Source organism: Ochlerotatus camptorhynchus, unplaced genomic scaffold (assembly GCF_037179485.1).
Source record: "Ochlerotatus camptorhynchus isolate MF236.1 unplaced genomic scaffold, CSIRO-AGI_Acam_v1.1 ptg000312l, whole genome shotgun sequence".
In the NCBI taxonomy this organism is placed as follows: Eukaryota; Metazoa; Arthropoda; class Insecta; order Diptera; family Culicidae; genus Ochlerotatus; species Ochlerotatus camptorhynchus.
The window spans coordinates 1,137,295-1,160,668 of record NW_027040800.1 but is presented as its reverse complement, the minus strand read 5'-3'; the positions used below and the strand labels follow the sequence as shown (position 1 = coordinate 1,160,668).

Genomic DNA, 23,374 nt, shown 5'->3' with positions numbered 1-23,374 from the left:
TTTCGTCAACCCTTCCAGGTCAACGCGTTCAACGCAACGTCGTAGCTTTGGAAGCTTAGCAGCACACTCAGCTTTGAGAGCGTGGATGTCGTTCGAGACGGCATTCAATTTACCCTCGAGCTCAGATTGTACAGCATCGATATCGTTGCGCATTTCATCAATCAACGTCTTTGTCTCGGTGAACTGTTTCATCAGCATTCTTACTGCGGTGTCCAGTGTTATCGGATCTCCATTAGCATTAGCATCAGCATCAGCATCAGCATCTCGGACGCTTTGTAACGTTGTTTGCTTTGATACTGGCAGGTGGAGTGCGCTTGGCCGACATTGTGTATGTGCGTGACGGAGAGAGTAAGCAGCAGATATCTTAACGTCGGTTTACAATGGCGGATGATGTGTACAGTACCAAGGTTGTCGTCAGAAAATTTACTTCGACTAATCTGAACCAGCGAGAGCAGAAGTTTTCATTCCATCGACAACCCATCGAACGTTCTCAAGCACAACGAAAACTACTTATTTGGACAGTGATCTCCGACAGAACAGAACCGGGAAAGCACTGATAAAGAAAATGATAGAGCATGAAACTTTCCGAACAGCTCCCCTGTTATCTGGAATGCTTCATATTATCAAGCAATCATGCTCTTTTCAAACTAGTTTGAGGTTTACCTTTCCTTTCCTTTTTCCTGTTTTTTAACCAACAAAATCAAACTGAAGCCAACATCAATGTATAAACCAGCAAAAACTCTTCTCCCCATGCAGCATTCCGCAAAACTTTGTTTTCCGTTATTCCCCAGTGAGTGGACCAAACTGTGAAACATAAATCCCGCTGCTGCTGCTGCTACTCCGGTTGGCTGAAGTTCCACCTTCATTGTGGTACAACTCTATAAAAGTGCAACCGAATGCAAGAGCGAACAGCACACTTCAGTGCAAAACTTGGAATATGTACCTGCCTGGGATGGTCGGAAAGCTTTCAACCCGAACAGGTGGAAACGGACGGCAAGCCAGCATAGCAAATTGCAACCCCCCCCCCCCCCCCCCTTTCACAGCTCGTGAATCGAACGCGAAACGAGGAAAAATAACCGAATCATGGAATGTAAATTTTGTTGACTTAGGGCACACGCCGGGTGGGTGGGTGGTTGCATGCATTGTATATGTATGTGTGTTTGTTTGGTTAAGGATGGATGCAAATGTCTTTCCGGGAACAAGTGGTCCTTTGCTGTTTTTTTGCGCTTTACGGGATATAAATGGAGGCGAAATGCGGAAAGCGAATATCGTACACATCGTGAGGATGCACTTCCACACGTTACGAATATGACCTTAATCGATAAAATAAAAGAAGGGCAATCGAGGGGAATGAGCTGGTGCCGGAGGGAGGTTGGTCTTAAATTGGACGGATGCTAGTTGCAAAAGGTTTGCTTGTTCTTTGTTTGCAGTGCTCGGCAGGTTGAAAAATTATTGATATACTTAACAGTGGCAGCAGGATTTATGGAACTGAAATAGAAAAGTTTACCTCGAAAAATGTGGACGAGGTAATTTTGGAAGAGTTTTACAGATTGAAAAAGTTCGTTATCAATCTCCCATCAGAGTTGGGCAGTCGAAAGATTATCGATCAATCATAACCACCGGTTGCCCGTAAGGAAACACCCTCTTGACAAAGCTGTCCAGCTACCAGTACCTAAACTTATCAACTGTCAGATTAATAAATTGTTTCACATTAGTTCATCCCATCTCCTACAGAAGCTTAAACCGTTGTTCTTCACCGGATGCATCCTCACTTTACTACTATCCACTCTTCCTCACAGTAGTTCTCAACGTATTCTGATATTCAGCATTATCGAGTGTACGTCCCAAGCAACGATAAAGTTTTATATAGATTTTAAAGCAAACTTCAACTCTAAATCATGGTTTTCAAGAGTAAAAAAAAAATGTTACTTGGGGTGTTACGAGGATGATGAATTTGACATTCGTAAAAGGTAAAAATTCGTTTGGTTTCCACACATTGGGAAGCCCTGTACCATTGTACACGGCTTCTGGGCTCTCCCATGGCGTAAACAAAGGTTCCTAAGCTGACTTGCACATTATCCATCCTTCCGAGATCCCGATGAATATGAAGAGACGAACAGCTGAGCTCCGGGCAAAAGAACCATATTCAGCTTTTTCTCCGAGATGCTATTTAAGATGATTACAGTTTCATGTTTTTCTTTTTATGGATGGCACATCCCTTCACCTTATGATCCCATAGCTGTATTCTTGTACGTTTCTATATTGACAAACAACCCTGGCTGTGGGAGTATGAAGACATAACAGCGGCACAGCATCGTAGCTGACAGCTTCTGTCGGAAAACTTTCCCTAGCCCGGCTACACATGGCCAATGAGTACGACCCAAATTTGAGTTTAGTTTACTCATAATCGCCAAAAGTGTAAGAACTCAGCGATGAGTTTTCTGTGGAAAACCTAAAAAATCTGCAGGAAAATGAGGATAATTTACGGAAATTTTACTCATTGTAGGAGTAGTACCAATGAGCTGAGTGGATCCAATCTTTACAAACCTGGAAAAACCAGGAAAATCATGAGTCAATTTACTCATCGATCTCCGATTGTGAGTAAACTAAACTCAAATTTTGGTTGTTCTCATTGGCCGTGCAGAGAGCTGGACGAGTGTGGTTTTAAAAAGTCTACGTGCTCACCGGGTACACAATTAGAGCACATAATCGAGGCTAATGTGGGCAAATGAATCCGACAAAAGTAATTTCTCAACTTGTTGGCTTGGTTTCCTTGTTTAGGTAGGGAGCTACCATCAACAAACACTGATGTGCAGAAGAGAACACGTGGCAAAGAGGGCTCGTTGTGAATGTCTTTCGGAATGAGAAGTGATGTTGCCAAAGTAGCATTAAGATTTATCTCCTGTGAGCGACCAGGTGTACCATCACCACCGGTGTGATGTTTTTGTTGTTGATGTCGTCGTCGCCTTCTTCGTTTTTGCCTAGGCCAAGACGAGACTAAAGACCAAAGAGGCTGAATTGGATAAAGAGGCGACACGTTTAGATTGGAAGCACCGATCTACTTTACCCAATTCAACCTCCTATTCGGAGACGAGCCAGCCAACGGCTGAAAGTCTCCTTAATAAAGATATAAAAAAAAAAAAAAAAAAAAAAATTCAACCTCTTTAGGCGAGACAACTGAGTATATATTTGGATTCAGTCGATGATTGGTTGATTTTGTAGTTTACGAGTGATTACAAAATTTAGCATCTGGGCTTTTTACGAATGAATGAAGGTCTAGAAAAATAAGTTGGTGTCTTATCTTAGGTTTTTGCTGTTGACAGAAAGACAGTCGTCTGTTTTCCCCATTTTTTCCTGATTTCCCGATAGCATTCAACGAACAGTTGTTTTCGGAGAAATCAGTGAGTTTAGCTTTGGTGTTTATATTCATTGTGTTTTTTTAAAGGAATTTATTGAAGCTGCTGATGTTTCATATCTCTAGAGGCTTCAACCTAGCATATTTCAAATTTAACGATGTCACTTCTGCTAATCTGAGGAATCACAGACTTGATCATTTCTTCGATATTGTTTTACTGAATTAGAAGTGCGAGAGTTTGTTCGGGTTTGAGTAATTTAGTTTTTTAACCGAACGTTCGGTAAAACTTTGACCTTCATTTTAAAGCCTAATGTGTGTGAACAAAGTTGCTTCGCTTGTGTAACGGAGTAGATTCGTAGATTTACTTGTAGATTCGTTTATACAATGCAGCAGAATTTGATCGTAATGTTTGGGAAAGTGGGGGACCAAACATCAGACCAGGTTCAATTGTTTTTTATACAGACGGTTCAAGATTGAAGCTTTGGCAGCAATCAATGATACTTCTACTTCTCCTTGAGCGTTAACTATTCGAAAATAACAAGCGCACGAATAGGTAGCTGGACTAGCATCCACAAAGACATGAAGCTGGACATTCCTGCGGTCTGAATGGCGAAAATAACAACGGGGACTCCGAACTTGATCTATGCCACGGAGCATTTTAACCCACTTACGTCAGCGCTGGTAAACATTATTGTCTACTTGCTCATCTCACTTTGTTCTCGCACGCCACACGCCTTGGATGAGTATTCTTAAAAATATCAAAAATGGTGCTAGAAGACCCAACGGATCAAACAGTGTCATCACGTATTGCAGAATCTGATGCTTGGTAGGTCTTCAAATCTTCTTCGATGATTTTTTTGATGTTATCTCGCATGGTCGTCTGAAAATGGATCACATCCTCTGTTTCACAGCATACAAAGCATGCGTTCGGGAGTCTCAGCGTTTTCTAGAGTCAGGTCACTACTCTAGTCGTTTAGTTTTTGGGATTAACTACTGCACCTATTGGCATGAACCAAATTCGACGTGGGTCGACCGCTGATAGTTCCTCGACTGAGGCTCGATGGGCATAGTCTTTATCGATGTACTCCTGTATCTGCCGCTGGATGTTCTCCTTCAAGGCTGGAACCTTTTCCATTCTACGCTGCAGACAGTGCAGCCTTTTGATTGCCATTGGATAGTTGTATGGAAAATCAAATTGATCGAACCTCCATAAGAGCCCTGACTCGTATCGACTGCCAACTGTTGTTTCCTCCAATATTTTCAACGACCGTTGATCTTCCTTCGACACACATTCGTTCATTGGACGAACGCCAACGTCCTCGATTGAAAAATATCTCTTGACCATTTGGTCCATAGCCACATCTTCGCTACATTCGCAGATATGAAAACTCACCGATGGAGATCTGTTGTTTCTATGACCACCATAGACGCACCATCCAAGACGAGTTTTTACGGCAACTGGATTTCCTTCTTCTCCTTCACGTGTCTTCAGAAGCAGGGCCAGTTTTAGATTATCGATACCAATCAACAACCGAGGGACAGCATCACGATAGCCTTCGATAGGAATTCCTCGGAGGTGGGGATAGTGATGCTTCATTACAATGATTGGCAGTGTTTGCACCGGTAGGTCTAGCTATTGGATGGTTCCCACATCGTTTAACCAATAGCGCCAAGCAGCGCCGGTGGTGTAGTGGTAAACGTGATTGCTTCTCACCCCAGCAGGCCTGGGTTCAATCCCAGTCGGCGTCGCTGGGATGTTCTGAGGCATAACATCTCTGATCAAGCCTTCCTTCGGAAGGGAAGTGAAGCCGTTGGTCCCCGGGTCCAGGTGTGGAAGCTGCTTTCCTGACGTCGGTAGCATTGGTGCTCAGCAAATCAAGGAAAAAAAAATAAAGGGTTGTTTTCTAGACACAACCGCAGTATGACGCAGAATTACGCAAATTTGATGTATGTCATGCATTTTTGACTACTATACTTTATCTTAAATTTTTCAAGTATTACAATGTTTCGGTTATGGTGTAATGTTGGTTCAAGTATTTTTGTGGAAAGTAATAAATTATTAAAATTTAAATGTGGGGTCCTAAACAAGCCGTTATACATATTGGATTAACACCCCAGTATAGTTCAAAAAGACGCCATGCATGTTGTGAGATAAAACAATTGCCAAAAAATACGTTAATTTTTTTTCAGTAGCTCAATCATTAGTTTTATATTAGGTCTCTGTAGCAAAGAAGATGGAAGGTTTTATTTTATTATAACGCAACAAGCAGTTATCAAAAGAATCAGAAGACGGTACTTTCAATATTGAACAAAATGTTGGTTCATATGTCAGTGAGGTAGGGGAGGAAGGAGTATAACCATAAAGGTAACTCTAAGACCAGAAGGTCCCGAATAAACGTGTTCAACTTTTTGGCTCAGCTCTGGTACTATCTTCGGTCCCAAGCTAATCGATTCACCCCTCGAAACATAGGAAAATCCAATAACCCCTCATTTTATCTGTCAAACTTTCATAGTGAATCAAAACAAACATTGTGTAGTACTAGAATCTTGACTAGAATAGGGTTCGTTAAACGATTTGCTTGGGACGAATAGGCTAGTCAAGTAGTGAGCCAATTTAAAATCGTTAGTTTCGAATTGATTGTTGGTATAACCATAGAGGTAACTCTAAGACCAGAAGGTCCCGAATAAACGTGCTCAACTTTTTGGCTTAGCTCTGGTACTTTCTTCGGTCCCAAGCTAATCGATGCACCCCTCGAAACATAGGAAAATCCACGAACCCCTCATTTTATCTTTCAACCTTTATGGCGAATCAAAACAAACATAGTGTAGTACTAGAATATCGACTAGAATGGGGTACGTTGATCGATTTGCTTAGGACCAATAGGCTAGTCAAGTTGTTATACCGGTTGGTATAACGATCATACGAGGCTTAAGCACCTCTTTGTTCTCCAATTTGGAGGACAACCCTAACATAAAATTATCATGCATCATCATTATGTAGTTTACAGCGTGTTCGTAGAATGATGGAAAATAGAATACGATGACTTTTATTATTTATTAAATCAAACGTCTGGTTTCCAATAAGTAGGTGTTTAGTACAACATTAATTGAAATTAGGGCGAATCAGTTCTTGAATTTCAAAGTCAGAGCAAATCTTGTATACAGGTTCTCCACGTGTTCAATGTTTTGATAGTAAGCATCATAGTTAAGGTACACCGTACTATTAGCTGTATCTCTTAGCGAAAATGAATATTCACTGTAATTATTTTTGAGAGGCATTATGTGCTACTGCAAACTGCTACATTAGAAATAATTTCAGTGTTTATTCACTTCCGCTAACATGAGAATTGATCTATTTCCTCTATGCTCAGTTTAAGAAAGTTGTGACTAGGAAAGTATACAGAAAATCATGTTGATGCGCGCGTAGGAGATTGTAAACAAACCGAAGGCTTGATAACACCGAACTCTCTCTGCAGCGGTCTTGGGTCGTTTCCGGAGAACCGTCTGCTTGACGATCCTTCGCATCCAACTGACTGTAAAACATGTCTGGTACCTCTTATATGCAATTAGATTAACATTCGAAGTCCATCTTGTTTTACATATTCTGCTCAAAAAATACTTTCTAAGCTCCGCCCCTGACAGGATTTCCTGCCGTTTTTTTTATGAATTGGGCGGGGCAGAAAGTATCTTTTGTTGTGCGTGAGTGTGTGCCCCGAAATGGGGAAACATCGGTCGCGAAGCCCGGCGAAGGTCCAGAACCCCGGTGAAGGAAGCTCCGGTGTGCCTACCTCGAACAAGTTTTGCTCTTTTGTTCTCCCCATGGATGGGAATATCCAGCCGGCTGTGTTGGAAAAACGCAGCAAGAAGAGGAAGAAGAATCGAGGCCAGTCCGATGGCACGATTGGTCGAGACGATGCCTCTGTGACAAACGGAGATTTCGGTGACGCTGCCGATTAGGAAAATTCTGCCAATATGAGCGCGGCAAGAGTGAAGCTACCTCCGCTGGTAGTGAAAAATGCCCATCTCAACGAGCTCATCACGGATCTGGCGTCGCTGAGGGTCAGAGCCGAATTCAAATTGGGCAGAGTCAGCAGCAAGGTGGTGCTCCGTACCAAAGCTGAGTATGACTTGGTCATCGCCCACCTGAGGACTTCCAAGGTGGAATTCTTCACCCACGACATCCCCGGTGAAAAACCGTTCAAGGTCGTCATCAGGGGACTACCAAATTTCGACCGAAGTTTATCGAACATGAAATCAGGGACCGGTACAAGCTGGCCCCAAGTGCCGTGTATCGAATAACAAGAAGAGACGAGAATGTGAAGGCGTATCCGGATAGCCTTTTCTTGGTACACTTCCAGAAGGGAACGGTGACGCTCAACGCACATCGCCATCCGGTCCATCAATTCCATCATCGTTCGCTGGGAGCCATACCGTGGCAGCAATCGCGATGTGACTCAGTGCCAGCGGTGTCTGAGCTTCGGACACGTACCCGCAACTGCAACTTGTCCGCATTTCAAGCTTATTGCTTAGCGCATATTAGCTTATTGCGTGCTCTCAACTTAGTGTTCTAAATGCACTTCCACAGTTATTAATTGAGAGCTTTCGATGCCAATACCAATGCATGAATTTGTATATTGTGTGGCAAGCACAATGATACTCTATGCCCAGGGAAGTCGAGAAAATTTCCAACCCGAAAGATTCCCTCGACCGGACCGGGAATCGAACCCGCCGCCTCCGGCTTGGTAATACCGTGCCTTTACTGACTAGGCTATGAGGCCCCTAACAAACATTAAGCCACGCTGCGGAAATTGCGCTCAAGACCATGCCACCTCTGAATGTGCTGCGGATGAAGCTTTGGCGTCCAAATGTGCCAACTGTGGTGGTGCTCACCAAGGATCCAACAAGTAGTGCCCTAAACGCGAGGATTTCAAGCGCATCCGAAATCAAGCATCCACCAACAATCAACCAGCACGAAGGAAGGATAAGGCCCCGGCTTTCAGGACAGATGATTTTCCGCCTCTTCATGGACAAGCGAATCCAAGGGTGCGATCCGCGCACCCTCAAGAAACGTCTGGATCTTCTGCTGGACAAAGATCTCCATCCCCATGGATTCTGGAGGCAACCAACAGCTCAAACAAATAATCCCGATCTGTTCTCAGCAGATGGACTGATTGAGATTTTTATCATCATGACCGTTGCTCTATGTAAGTGCCGCAATAAGCCCAAACAGATCCAAGTGCTCGGTAAGTTCATCATCCAATATGGTGTCTAAACCGCTTACCATCGCTACCTGGAACGCTTGTTCTGTAAAAGCAAAAGAGATTGAGCTTGCCGACTTCCTCTGCAAGTACAGGATCTAACCGAAACCCATCTAAAGTCCGGCGACAGCTTCTGGTTGCCTGACCACAACATTATTCGGCTTGATCGCACCAGATCCAGGGGATGGGGGGGGGGGGGGTATGTTGCGGTTGTCGTCAAGAAAGGAATAAAATACCACACTCTGTCCCAAATCCGCACCTCCATCATCGAGGCCCTTGGTGTGGAGGTGGAGTCGTCGACTGGTTACGTCCAGCTCATCGCCGTCTACTGCCCTCGACAGTGTGCCGCCAGCAGTGGATTACCGGCTAAATTCAAGAAGGACCTGTCTACCATCTCCCGTAACGGTTCCCGCTTCGTAGTAGGAGGAGATCTAAAAGCTCGCCATGAGGCCTGGCGGAACTACCCGCAGAACCAGAACGGTCGTCTGCTGTTCGACCACTCACAGCATGAGCTGTACTCCGTTTGGTTTTCGGATGAGCCAACATTTATCTCACCGGCGGGCAACCCATCGACGCTAGACCTGTTTCTGACAAATATCGGCTTGTTCAAGCCGGTAGCCTTGAACGAACTCAGCTCCGACCACCAACCGGTGGTGGCTGAACTGGGCTGCAACGTGGCCCCTGCTTCAAGCTTGCGCAAGGACTATTATCGTGTAAACTGGGCCTAGTTCGAAAGGAAAGTTTCGGGCGTGTTTTCCAGAATCTGGACGACCGCTCCAGACCATTCTGGAAGGTAGCCAAGGTCCTCAAACTCATCCCAAACCAGTTCCACCTCTCAGAGTCGAAAATGATGACGATCGGCTTTTAATCACCCCACAGGATAAAGCAAATGCGATCGGCAAGCATGTCGCTTCATCGCATTTGCTTGGCTTGACTATCCAAAGTCCGCTCGATGATCAGGTTGCACAATGGGTTCAAAACCTAGATGCCTTCTCTTGTGCCATCCCTCCGGAGGATAGAATCGCAGTGGAACAGATTTGCTCAGCGCTGAAATGCACCAAAAATATGGAGGCCCCCGGATTTGACGGAATATTCAACCTAGTGTTGAAAAATCTCAGCATGAAGGTTCACTCTCTGCTGGGTGCTGTCTTCAACAGATGCTTGGAACTGTACTATTTTCCAATTATCTGGAAGACAGCGAAAATCATACCTATCCGCAAACCCGGGAAGGACCCAACGCTAGCTTCAAGCTATAAACCAATCAGCCTCCTTTCAGCGCTGAGCAAATTGTTCGAGAAACTTATTCTCAATCGTTTGCTCAAGTTTGTCGAGGAGCACAACATTCTCCTATCGGAAAAGTTCGGGTTCAGGAAGGGGCACTCCACAAATCATCAGCTAGTACTGCTAGTATGATGAATAACATCCGAAGTAACAAGGCTGTATCCAAGTCCATAAAAAAATAAAAAAAATAAACATTGTTTGACGTTGAGAAAGCGTTTGACAATGTCTGGCACAATGGGCTTGTATACAACTTGTAACTTCAACTTTCCTTTGCATCTTGTTAAAATCACCCGTAACTACCTTCAGCAAAGGTCGTTTAAGGTATCGTTGAATGGCTGCCTTTCAAACACGTTCTTCATCCCAGCAGGGGTTCCGCAAGGAAGGCATGTTTTGTTTAAATAATTTCCGATTTTCGATCTAGTTGAAGCCAGTCCCCTTGGACCCCATCGCGGGTTGTCTAGGTGATCATGCCGTGATCCACCTTTAGGGGTGTTTACATCTGTGCTTATTTGCGAGCCCTAGTGTACTAACATGCTGGTAGACTATGATGCCCTGCTTACATTATGCTGCCTACTTTTTACACAGTGTGTCGGGGACCGTCCCGACCGCTTGATGATGATTTCGACTGCCAGGTGAACGTACCTTTTCCTTCCTAATTTGATCTCTCCGATCCTTATCCTGCCGTCATCCAAAGACCTTTCTTCTCGCATGCAGAATAGAACACAAAACCGTCCACAAGAACACAATGCATTTACACTATTTGATTTTATTTAATTACACTACATATATTACTTATAACTAGACAAATTATTGTTCCGTACGGGGTTCGCCCCCAGTCGACCGATCGCGATGATTGCTATTTTGGACTGATTTCTAATTCTACAACCTACAATGTTTACAACTTGATCTTATATTCTATTTCCCACACTCTTCGACGAGAAACTCTCTCCTTCTCCATGGAGTTCGTACGTACTAGTGAGTGACAGCGGCGAATCGGTGCACTACCACTAGTCACCACACTCAACCGATTGGTAGCACCGTGGAGTACCTAAACTCAGTCAGTCTGGCTGACTGCATCCGTTGTGTTTCGTGTTGCTCGCAAACACAGTGCTTACACTAGCGCTAGCAAATCCGCATAGATGTAAACACCACATTAACCGCTAACTTGCCCCTGCTTGCAATGTCACGCCATTCGAAGCGGTAATGAGCAGAGGCACGACAGCAGCGCAGTTTTATATATTTTTAGGTTCAAACAGAACGATGTGCATCCAAATGATACTCGATTATGATGACTGGGTTTGGGGAAAACGTTTATTTCAGAAAACATTGAGCAAATTATCATTTGCACATTTTTCAAAAGTTTTTTTTTGGAAATTTTCAAACTAGGTATTTATTTCAGCAGATCCATAAAGTAATATCCTATCGATTGGCGTATTTGGATTTTAATTTCATCTATAAACGACAAAGTTATAATCGTTCAAAACCTAACACTATTTCACCATAGATATTTTTTGATTTGCACCCCAGTATAGCCGACAAATACGTACTTCTACGTAAAAAAAAACAATAGCGCTTCTTCTTATTAAATCCCGAGATCCGAACGTATTTATGCTACCAGTCCGTCCATAAAGTGTGACTGGAACAATTCGAAAAAGAAGTTTAGACAGATCATCTTGGTGCACGTGATGGTCTTCTGTCTGATTTCGCTTTGGAGCAGTAATAAATGTGTTAGTAAAAAAACATACATCTCACATGCCATCATGGCATAGCAGCGGCTCTCTCACCCCAGCAGGCCTGGGTTCAATCCCAGTCGGCACCGCCGGGATATTCTGAGGCATAACATCTCTGATCACGTCTTCCTGCGGAAGGGAAGTTGATGGGTCGATAGATAAGGTTCAGGTATGGAAGCTGCCTCCCTGGCGTCGGTAGCATTGGTACTCAGCAAGGAAAACAAGATCGACGGAAAACAAATCAAGGGAAAAAATCCATGACATAGCATAATTCAGCATTAATAGCATTAATGGCACCACATGAAGGTAAGGTATGGAATTAAGTCGGTCCTCTTCATATCTTTGCTCAGCTGTAAACTGTTCGGTAAACTGGAATTGATAATCTTTGCTTTAGAGGGCACGCACTCGACATGTCAGCACGATTTTCCACTGAATTAATTTATCTTTACGATAAAAGTTTCCTCGCGGAACGGTGCGAAGAGGTGGTGATTTTTATCCAAAAAGTTAAATGTTGTCGTAAAGTTTTCATTAGCATACCGAATCTAAAACGTTTTCGAAAAAAAAAAACACTTGACATCCGTGACATGAGAAAAGCTCTCGAGGAACACTCCCCGTAAAACTTTACCTACTCACCGCGCATTTCGCGACGACGACGACCACACAGACAGTGTCGACACGTTAAATGAAGTTAGGGAGGAAGGGAGGTATTATAAATATCTGCGTACCGGTACCAAATTGTACCTGTAGAAAGCTTAATTCGTCCAACCTTGTACTCGATGTAGATTTAAGGGGAACGACGTTTGCTCTATGCTCTACATATATTCACGCGGCGACGAGATTGCTTTCTTGATCCGGTATCATCCACAGCTGCTTCAGTTGCTGTTAGGGATGGAACTATGAATAGCTTTTCCGAGCATCACGTAGTCGTCGTCGACATCATTGTAGAAAAAAGCATCCAGTTAGTTGAGGTTCGTTTTCTTGACAGGTCTCTCCTTGCGGGGGTGGCGAGAAGTTGCACTTCAAATTGAAATAGTTTAGGAACAATTTTCATTAAACTATCTGCACGTACGCGGTGAATACGGGAAAGTGGTGCTGCTGAGAAGGTATCAGGTATTTGCTCGCGACGACTAGTGCCAACTAAATGGTTCAACTGGTTGAATAGATAAGACGCACCTGTCTGAAGTTTTACAGCACAAGGATTCTAGATTACATTGAAATTCCTATCCTTCCTTCAATCCTACATTGTATAAAAAATTCCCGCCAACTTAATGCATTGTTCTCATAAACCTTAACATTGTTGCCATTTCAGCTACTTCACTCACACACGTATGGAATATATATCACACTTACCCGAAATGTCGCTTTTTCTGCTGGTGGGACGCCAACTGCCGGTGACAGTGAAATGCTCGGTCACATACGTTGCAGGTCAGCGACTCATCTGTAACAAGCAAAAGGGAACCAGATGAGAAATTACTGCACTCACAAAATGTTACAATTTAAATCGCCTCCCACCTCGTACCTAATGAATTGCGTGTAAAACGTAATGGCATCCGGAAATTCGATTCACGAAAACCGAGACTGCCATTTCCCGTGAAGCCACGTGGACCCAATGGGATGGATAGTGATTTATTGTAGCCTATTTGCTCTTCGGATATAGATATATAGACTCAGCAAGGTTTCGTTTCGGATGAAATCAAATCACGTTAATTCGTATTACCGTATCGTGTCTATTGCGGAACCATATGCTCTACTGTGTGTGTGTGTGTGTATTATGGGAGTGTGTGGGACGATCAAAGCATTTGTGAAAGATGGGTTAGAGTGTATGTTTTCCTGTTTAATAATAATCCCAATAATACCAACATCATTCACCCGTGGGGTAGCTCGCTAACCTCAGCATCAGAATGTGAAGCTAATCGCTGTTTGATTTATGTGGTTGCTAAATGATTTTAATGGAACTGTGCTCGTGTGAATGATTACCACTCGATACTCGTTATTAAGTAGGTGGGGATATAGCTTATGCAGATGGGAGTGAGTAATTGAAGTTTGGAAATCGTTAGAGCTTTTGGAGGGGATATGAATTCGATATAATGTTGTGGTAGTAGATAGATGAATCCATTGAGAATGGTTTGAATTTATGAAATTAGATAATAAGGACCTTAAGATTGATTTACATGTCATTGATTAGTTTACCGGAATTTAAACAACTCTTTAGAAAGTCTTTGAGGATGTCATCAATATTTCAAAATGGTATTTTCGAATTCAACGATCAGGCCTTTTTGACATGGAAATTGACTTACTGTCGAAGGAACTCAAACTGGTCCAGTTTATAGTTGGGGGTCATACACATATTTATTATTACACCCCTTCGTCCCCCTTGTAAGACACTTCACAGTGGGCAAACATTGACTAAACCCCAACTTAATTGAATATCTCGGCTGGCAAACGGTTTCAGTCAACATTTTATACATAATGGAAAAACTCTGCTGAATCGATTGCTGGTAGTCTTATTGGCCGGAGACTTTTTCCTGTCAAGGTAGAACTAGAGTTCCCGGTAAAATTGGTAATCCCACTTTCTATGGACATAGTTTTACATCTTAAATTTATAGTACTAAGTATATATAGTGTAACGATACAATTTACGCTCTCAGAGAACCTCTACTGGTCAAACGGAGGATCTGAAACGACCGATAAAATGTCCACATTGTAAAAATTATATAGAACTTTGCAATTTTTTGTATACTGTTCAGCATCACGAGATCAAAGCGTATTTAAAATGGAATTAATATTTTGTGATAAAACGGTCCTAGCACGGTTCTCTGGATGATCCGGAAGTGTTCATGGAAGTTGTTTAGCTTCCAAATGTTTTTGGAACTTGGGTCTTATTTCGAAACATTATTTTCAAAAGTTATGTTCCTCAGGACAGAGAATCCATTTTCAGTTTGTTTGTTTCTTTGTTCACTTTCATGGCAGGATCGCGTGTTCTTTGATTTTGCCGCCTACGGATATTTTTCAGACGAATCAAGAGCTGAAGATCGTCGTCTATTATAATTCGAATTTAACTTCACATTTTGTCCGGCTATTTGGCCGAATACTTGAAAAGAGATTTTCCAATTTTGAACTCCACTAGCTTCCTAAATGAAAGCCCTAATAACGATCCATAGCTGAAATTCAATACACTATCCCTCCGATTATTCGACACTCGACAAACCGACGACTCGAAAATTTGGACCCCGTTAATCCGGAAAATGCCGGATTGAAAAATATTAACACGGATTTGAATACAATGTGCTGTTAGTTTTCAGAGCTGTCTGCTTGTTTTGATTTTTAGTATGGATAGTCGGATTAACTGACCATGATTTTGTCGGATGGTACAGTATAATAAAGTCAAATAAAAAAGTATCGATGAAATGTTCCATAAACTGTGTAACCCTATAATCTTCTTGATATGCCTGTGTTTTCCATAAATTTCTTTTAGAAGCTTCTTTTATTAGCTTATTTTTCAAACAACTTCTAACAGAAACTGTTTTTAGTTGCTTCTATTAGAAGTTCCTAGAAGACGCTAGCCCGTTGCTACGCTCCGCAAACTAAAAAAAAAAAAACACGTGCTGAATGGGAAATCTGAGTGTTACACAGTGGAACATTTGTTCAATTATTTGGGTACTAAAGACATTTTCCCATTCCTTAACGTTGCAAAACTCTTGCTTCACTGTAATTTTAAAATTCCAGATCTAAAGTTTAGTAAATTGTTGCGATCGCGGACTTTAAAGGTAAGTAAGGGCACGTTATTACCAAGCCGAATGCAGCGGATGCGATTCCCGGTCCGGTCGAGGGAATCTTTTCGGGTTGGAAGTTTTCTCGACTTCCCTGAGCATACAGTATCGTTGTGCTTGCCACACAATATACAAATTTATGCATTGGTATTAACCAGACTTGGAAAAACAACCAACGGCACTGCGAGCCGTGCAATAATGTTGCTCCCTGTTCAAAGCTAACACGCACTCGGTTTCGGTACCTCTTGTCGGCTCGCCACCGATACGAACAAGAAACCTGAACGCGGAACCGTTTTATTCGGCTTGGTGCCGTGCTATGGTTATTCGGTGCGCTCCGTGCGGCTCCGTGCCAGTGTCCGGTGCCAGACAGAATACCGTGCTTCTTCTTCTTTGTTTCCATTATCGCAGTCTACCTGTAGCTAATTTTCGTTCCTTTTCTGATTGACCTTTCCGGCGATACTGTACCTCTTTACTCCTATGGGAAAACCCCACAAACAACTGTCATTCTGTGCGTGAAGCATGGCGGGCTGTTCCGTACTCTGTCGCTCAAATGAAAAATCTCAAAGGGGCTGTTCATTAACTACGTAGACAGTTTTTTGGGATTCTTGACCCCCCTCCCCCTGCGTAGACAATTGTCCATACACAAATTTTAAAATTTGTATGGGCCGTGGATAATTACCAAACCCTCCCCCCCCCTCTAAACTGTCTACGTAGTTTATGAACAGCCTCTTATTTAGAAAACTTTCTTTAGTTTACGCAGCGCGTCACAACATGTACCAAACATAATCGTAGACGAGAATGATGAGTGGTAAAATTAGCACCAGAGCACCAAAGAAGTTCTGTATTAACAATAGAAAAGGGCCCTTCAGTATTTGTAAACAAACCGTTCTAAAGACCTTTCCTCATTAAGCGAAGGCCACCCACGCAAACCAGTGCCATATCATGTAGGGGAAACTTTCCCTTATGGTGATGGTGTTGGTTTGCGTAGGCGGCCTTTGCTGTGTTAGGAAAGGGCTTTAGAACGATTTGTTTACAAATGCTGATGGGCCCTTTTCTATGGTTGATCTAGACATTTTGCTTCACCCGGTTAGTCATAATTTTCAACATTTCGAAAATAGCCAACACATCCGTATCCGAACGGACCCTGTTCCTGTCGAGAGAAATGACGGACGCAATTAAGAACGCGTTTTAAGTTTGCTTCGCACCATGGATTCTTATGTAAAGGGAAAACCTACAGGGGTTACTCAAAATAACTAGGATAGGCAAATTTTTGGTCAACTTTCCCGAGAGCGGCCAATGTGGTAAATGATTCACTTTAAGTCTATAGAAACAATATTCATGAAAATCCATGAAGAAAGAGCTGTCGCACGACACGTTTTTGAGTTAAAACGAAATTGTCCCCTGCTACAGGTTCTCTCGGGGCATCCCAGTGGTTCTGAGAGCGGCGAATGTGGTAAATGATTCACTTTAAGTCTAAAGAAACAATATTCATGAAAATCTATGAAGAAAGAGCTGTCGCACGGCATGTTTTTGAGTCAAAACGCAATTACCCCCTACTACAGATTCCCCCGGGGTTATCCCGTGATTCCGAGAGCTGCCAATGTGGTCAATGATTCATTTGAAGTTTAATGAATGCCTATTCATGAAAAACCATGAAGAAAGAACTGTCGCACGGCATGTTTTGGTGTAAAAATGCAATTGTCCTCTGCTTTATTGTCCCCCGGGGGCATACTGGAGGTCCCAAGAGCGGCCAATGTGGTCACAAATCCATTTAAAGTCTATCAAAAGCCTATTCATGAAAAAGCTTGCAGAAAAAGCTGTCGCACGGCATGTTTTGGTGTAAAAATGCAATTGTCCCCTGCTACAGGTTCTCTCGGGGCATCCCAGTGGTTCTGAGAGCGGCGAATGTGGTAAATGATTCACTTTAAGTCTAAAGAAAGAATATTCATGAAAATCTATGAAGAAAGAGCTGTCGCACGGCATGTTTTTGAGTCAAAACGCAATTGCCCCCTACTACAGATTCCCCCGGGGGTATCCCATGATTCCGAGAGCTGCCAATGTGGTCACTAATCCATTTGAAGTTTAATGAATGCCTATTCACGAAAAACCATGAAGAAAGAACTGTCGCACGGCATGTTTTGGTGTAAAAATGCAATTGTCCTCTGCTCTAGGGTCCCCCGGGGGCATACTGGAGGTCCCAAGAGCGGCCAATGTGGTCACAAATCCATTTAAAGTCTATCAAAAGCCTATTCATGAAAAAGCTTGCAGAAAAAGCTGTCGCACGGCATGTTTTGGTGTAAAAATGCAATTGTCCCCTGCTCCAGGTTCCCCCGGGGGCATACTGGATGTTCTGAGAGTGGCCAATGTGGTCAATGATGCATTTAAAGTTTATCGAAAGTCTATTGACGAGAAACCATGAAGAAAGAGCTGTCGCACGGCATGTTTTGAGTGATTAAATGATCTGCCCGCATTCAGAACCCTTCACCAGAACCGATTCCAGGGAAATGGCCATATCTCGGTTGAATATGAGCCGATTTTAGTTCTTGGCATATGATTTGCTTCAAAAGTGGTTCTTCTTTCGTTGTATTTACTAAAAATATATATACTTAACCAGCATCATGTATAAAATTTCACCAAAAAATTAGCAAGTTAGACAAGCCCTCCGGAAACCCGGAATATCTCCGGTATCCGGTGACCAGGATTATTTTCGTGGCTACACCGTAGAACAATATTAGTTTTCAAGTCAAATGCTCTCGGAAGATTAAAAATCGGATCATATTTGACGAAGTTACAACACTCCAAAGTTGACCAAAAATTTGCCTATCCTAGTTATTTTGAGTAACCCCTGTACTTGCCCATTTTTCTAAACTATTTCAGAACAAATTTCTTGAGTTCATCGAGTATAATTAAACTATGAGCTACTTGCTACCACTTCCATTGAAAAACTCAGTTTTGACAAAAACGCAAATGGGACCGAGTATAGCGCATCACCAACAACGAACGATACGAAATCATGAGCTCCGTTGGCTCCGTGCGGCACGGTGGCGAGCCGAAGCCCGTAGCACCGCGTTTGGGTTTCTCTTTTGGTTCGGTGGCGTGCCAACATGTTGCACCGACACCGGGTGCTTTATCGAAGAAACCCAGTGCTGTGCATACATGAGTAGGTTGCCACCGAGCCGCACCGAGCGGTGTTTTTACCAAGTCTCGTATTGGCATCGAAAGCTCTCAATTAATAACTGTGGATAATGCACAGCTAATATGCACTAAGCAATAAGCTTGAAATGCGAATAAGAAGAAGAAGAAGATAAAACTGAAATTTTATATTGTCGATGGTTTCATTATTCTTTTCAAGATAAGCATTTAGTTATGTAATTGGTATTTTCTTAGCCACCTTTTTTAACATGAGCAGTTATATTCAGTTTTAATGTTCTTATAATTTTTTGCACAGTAAATGCAGCTTGTTCTAAAATTTAACTAAAAATAATTTTAACAGTTTTAATAGATTATTCCTTCTTTCAAACATGAGCAGTTTTTTGGAGTTTTGATGTTCTAGTTATTTATTCGTTTGACAATCGTCAACCAATCATCGAATCAAACCAATCAGTATTCAGCCAAAAGGTATTCGGCCAAAAGGTATTCGGCCTAACTTTATTCGGCCAAACGACCCTGAACCAACAATATAAGTTGTCGGAGATTGAAGTGCATTGCAAAGGAATATTTGGATCAAAGTTATATTCCAGAAATGTGTGATATTGCTCCCAATCAGCTCTATCGTAATTGAAAGTAGAACTATTGAGGTAAGACATTATTTCCTAAGATGTTTCAAAAGCTACTGGAAGGTGATTAGAACCAATGTCAGCATGGGTAACCAATTGACTACAATGTTGACATGAATCAGTTAAGACCAAATCAATAGTTGAGGGATTTCTTGCTGAAGAAAAGCATGTTGGGATGCTTCGATATTGAGTAGTGTAATAACCTGCAGAACAATCATCAAACAGAATATCACCATTGGAATTGCTTTGAGCATAACTCCAATGTATAATTTTTTTTATATTAATTTATTTGTACAGGCTCAATCGAATAAACTTTACAGAGCCGAGTTATCATTTGCATTATACATGATTAATGTCTTAAATCTAGAGTTAAAGGAATTGAACCGATTACTCGCGGTCGTTAATGTATAATTTAGAACTTTCGTTATTTTTCATGGCTGTTATAATCGGCGATTCTTAATGCACCATCACGTTTGTTTACATCAGAATAACTACTTATCACAACGCAAATTAAAACATTTTTCATTCAACATCTTGCCAATTTCTATCGGTTATTGTCTTATTGTACGATTTTCCACAGATCTAAACTGATTTGTACCTCAACTATCCACACACATGAAATCCGGAAGATCATAACCACTAAGACACTTTTCTAATTTTCCATTTTTCGCAACAAAAATATTCCTGTACACCAGCAGGATCTTTACAAAAACGTTACAGAATTGAATTTTTCAACTGTAGATTAAGTTTTGGAGCATCTCAGATGAATCAATTTATCAGGAAAAGTAAAAAAGTGTTCCGCTTCTTATGCCTTAAGGCAACAATTTCTGCTCATAACACTCACATTCACCACCAGAGGTTGAATCGATCGTTTAGTTCCCATTAAAAAGGCCTATAATCTGCTACTTTATCTGTCAACCTGCAAAGAACATCATAAGCCTTTTTGAAAAATCGGCCTTGAATCCACTAATGGGCAATGAAACATTCTTTTCAAACACTTGTTTGTTACGCTTTTTCTAATCAATTACAGCAGTTTCGCATGACTCATTTCTTAATTGTTAATAACCATCGAGTTTGTTAGCAATTATCTCCAATTAGGGTATAAAACATTTAGCAAATTTCGGCCAAATAAAGGAAAGAAACCGTTTTCACAATCCAGTACTAATATTTGCATCGACTCTTCCCTACCATTGAATTTCACGCAGACCATCGCCTCTACCTCAATTTTGAGTTTAGCACCACTGACTACAATCCATTTTTTTTTATCGGATTTCCGTTATGGCTTTACAAATTTAGACAAATATCGATTTTTACTAATCAAAGAGACAGGTGATCCACAGTCAACTTCCATTTCTAAAGGGGTGCTTTCAATGTTTACGTCAATTTAACATGATGATAGACGAGACAAACATGCATACAAATTCACCTGTATCACTCTCCTCCCCATCAGAGTCATTTGTATGCATCCTCTCCTAGTTAGTTCAGCAATGTGTTTTAATTTAAAACACTTTTTCCATTTTTCCGCAAAAGTTGCACACCAGTTGTGAGTAATCTGGTTTTTGACATCCTTGTCGTTCGCGCTGATAGTTAGCCTTCGATCCATACTGCCACTGTCCTTTTCCTTGTTGTCCATAGTCATAAGGTCTGAAGCCAAGAAGGTTTTAACCGGTCCCCGGCTACTTCCAGCTCCTCTGTTAAAATTGTCTTCCTGATATTATTTTCCCAAATCCCAAGTCTGTTTTAGCTTCCCTTAGGCTGTTCCATATTGTCCTCTTGGGTTACTCTGGATTGCCGCTACCAGTCCTGAACTTGTGTTATGTCGTTCTTCTGCAGTACCCCCATTTGCCCTTGCCACCTCGCAAGTGGCTGTGATTTTCTCCGCATTCGTTAAAGTTAGCTTCTCCTCCCCTAGAAGTTGTTGCCTCAAATTTTTATCTCTAATCCCCGCAATAATATAATCAATAATAGTGAGCTTGTAATGAAGCCGAAATAAAATCCGCTATTGTTTCATAAGGTTTTTGCACCCTGGTACTAAACGTATAACGCTGGACTAAGTCCGGGTCGATTTTATCAAGTCAATTTTAAAGATTTGAGATCAAATCTTCACAAGCTATCGCTTTGAAATTTCCAGCCGGATACAGTAGTTTGATTTCCTCAAACATTACTGGCCCGCTGAGTGCGAAAAAGTAGACCGTTGCTACACAGACTATCCGTTACTACACCTGTACCAATCAGAACTAGTAGGTCACCCAGGACTCCGAACTGCTACTTTGCCGCAAAATCAAAGCAGATAGGACCATTTGAAATGTTCATCGAGGATTGGATAATGGGTTCGCTTTAGAACTGTGCTGTAAAGTACCAGTAACGTCGACCAGCTCCCCTATCGACTGAATAAGTCGAAATTGATCCAAACTCTGCCACTGGTGGCTAGGAATTCAGGAACAGCTACAGATGCAAGATTGTGGTAAAATTACTTGATTATTGTTTTAAACGCCCGCTGGAATGACAAGTATCCTTCTACCACCGATACACCAAGCACTTGCTTGTCTGCAATTAGGTTCCGTGTTCAAAATTATCCGTCGCTTTCCGGGGGTTCAACGTATTCCGTTGTGCTAGAGTGCCGCTAAAAGGTTCAAAATTACTTTAAATCCTTGTGGCCACTTTTAAATACTTTTCCTAATTACACTTTTCCTTCAGAGAGGAAACCGTGATGACGAGCAGAAGAAAACACAAGTTGATAGCTTCGAGTTCGGTTGCCAAAATTTAACTTCTTATCTGTCAGAAATAGCCATGCTCGAACAGCAGAGTTAATCGGTAACTTTCCATCTGTCAAATTTTAACTAAAAGTTAAAAAAAAATCACCAAATGGTTCAGAGTTTAAGCAGTTGTGGCGAATAGGAGAAATAGAAAAATGATGATGGTCTCATAATTTTGCACTTTGAGGTATACATAGGAAAGAAATCTTGAAATCTTATTGCCCGAAAAAAAAATATTTGTAATTTTTTAAAGCTGCTACGGGGGAAGAAACCTTAAAAGCTACCCGTTAGACGTTTTCTTAGTTTTCGTTTAGATCTTTAGATTTAAAATTTTGTAATCTCGTATGCACATCCTAATTTATAGAACATACTTCATTCGTTAAATAAAAGCATTTTTAAAATACTCTCCCAATACGCCTTTTTAATAGTAACTAAGTAAGGGGCTGTTCATTAACTACGTAGACGTTTTTTTGGGATTCTTGACCCCAATCCCCCTGCGTAGACAATTGTACATACATTTTTCTAAAATTTGTATGGGCCGTGGATAATTGTCACCCCCCCCCCCAAACGGTCTGTGGTTTATGATCAGCCCCTAATCGATTCAACCCCTGGTGGTGAATAGGAGAACGGAAAAAAAGTGTTGTGAGCAGAAATTTGGCTGTGAGCCATGGGAAACGGAACACTTTTTCACATTTCCTGATAAGTTGATTCATCTGAGATTATCTAAAACTTGATCAACAGTTGAAAAAATTTGTTCTGTATCTGTATTTTTGCAAGGATCCTTCTGGTTTTCAGGAATGTTTTTGTTGAGAAAAATGGAAAATTACAAAGGTGCCTTAGTGGTTATGATCTTCCAGATTTGTTGTGTGTGAATAGTTTAGGTTCAATGAAAAATGCTTAACTTGCGTTGTGAAAAATCGTTATTCTGATGTAAACAAACGGTTTGGTTGACATTTTCTCTCGAAGACGCCTGGCGGATTTTTCACAACGAAAATTCAAGCATTTTTCATTGAATATCTTGCCAATTTCCAGCAGCAATTGGCTTATTTTACGATTTTCCACACATCTGAACTGATTTGCATCAGCCGGAGATGAACCAGACAACCAACCCAACCTGATCTGCATCATCATAACCAATAAGGCACTATTGTAATTTTCCATTTTTCTTAACAAAAACATTCCTGGATCCTTGATACAGCATGTTTTTTAAACTATACGATCAAGTTTTGGAGCATCTCAGATGAATCAATTGATCAGGATAAGTGAAAAAGTATTCCACTTACTATTTTCACGGTAAAATTTTCTATACACAACACTCTTTTAGACGTTCTCATATTCACATTCATATTCAAAATTTTTCCACTGTAGATCAAGTTTTGGAGCATTTCAGATAAATCTATTCATGAGGGAAAGTTAAAAAGTGTTCCACTTCCTATGTCTCGGCAACA

At 41.6% G+C, this 23,374-nt stretch overlaps 1 protein-coding gene across 1 annotated transcript in view; it reads right to left on the bottom strand.

Annotated features, from left to right (window-relative positions):
- LOC135707432 (transcription factor mef2A) overlaps nucleotides 1-23,374 on the bottom strand; it is a 324,135-nt gene that overhangs the window by 51,007 nt on the left and 249,754 nt on the right. Inside the window, exon 3 of the mRNA XM_065229260.1 lies at nucleotides 12,975-13,062. Coding sequence (XP_065085332.1) covers nucleotides 12,975-13,062 — 88 coding nt within the window. The remainder of the gene's footprint in view (nucleotides 1-12,974; nucleotides 13,063-23,374) is intronic.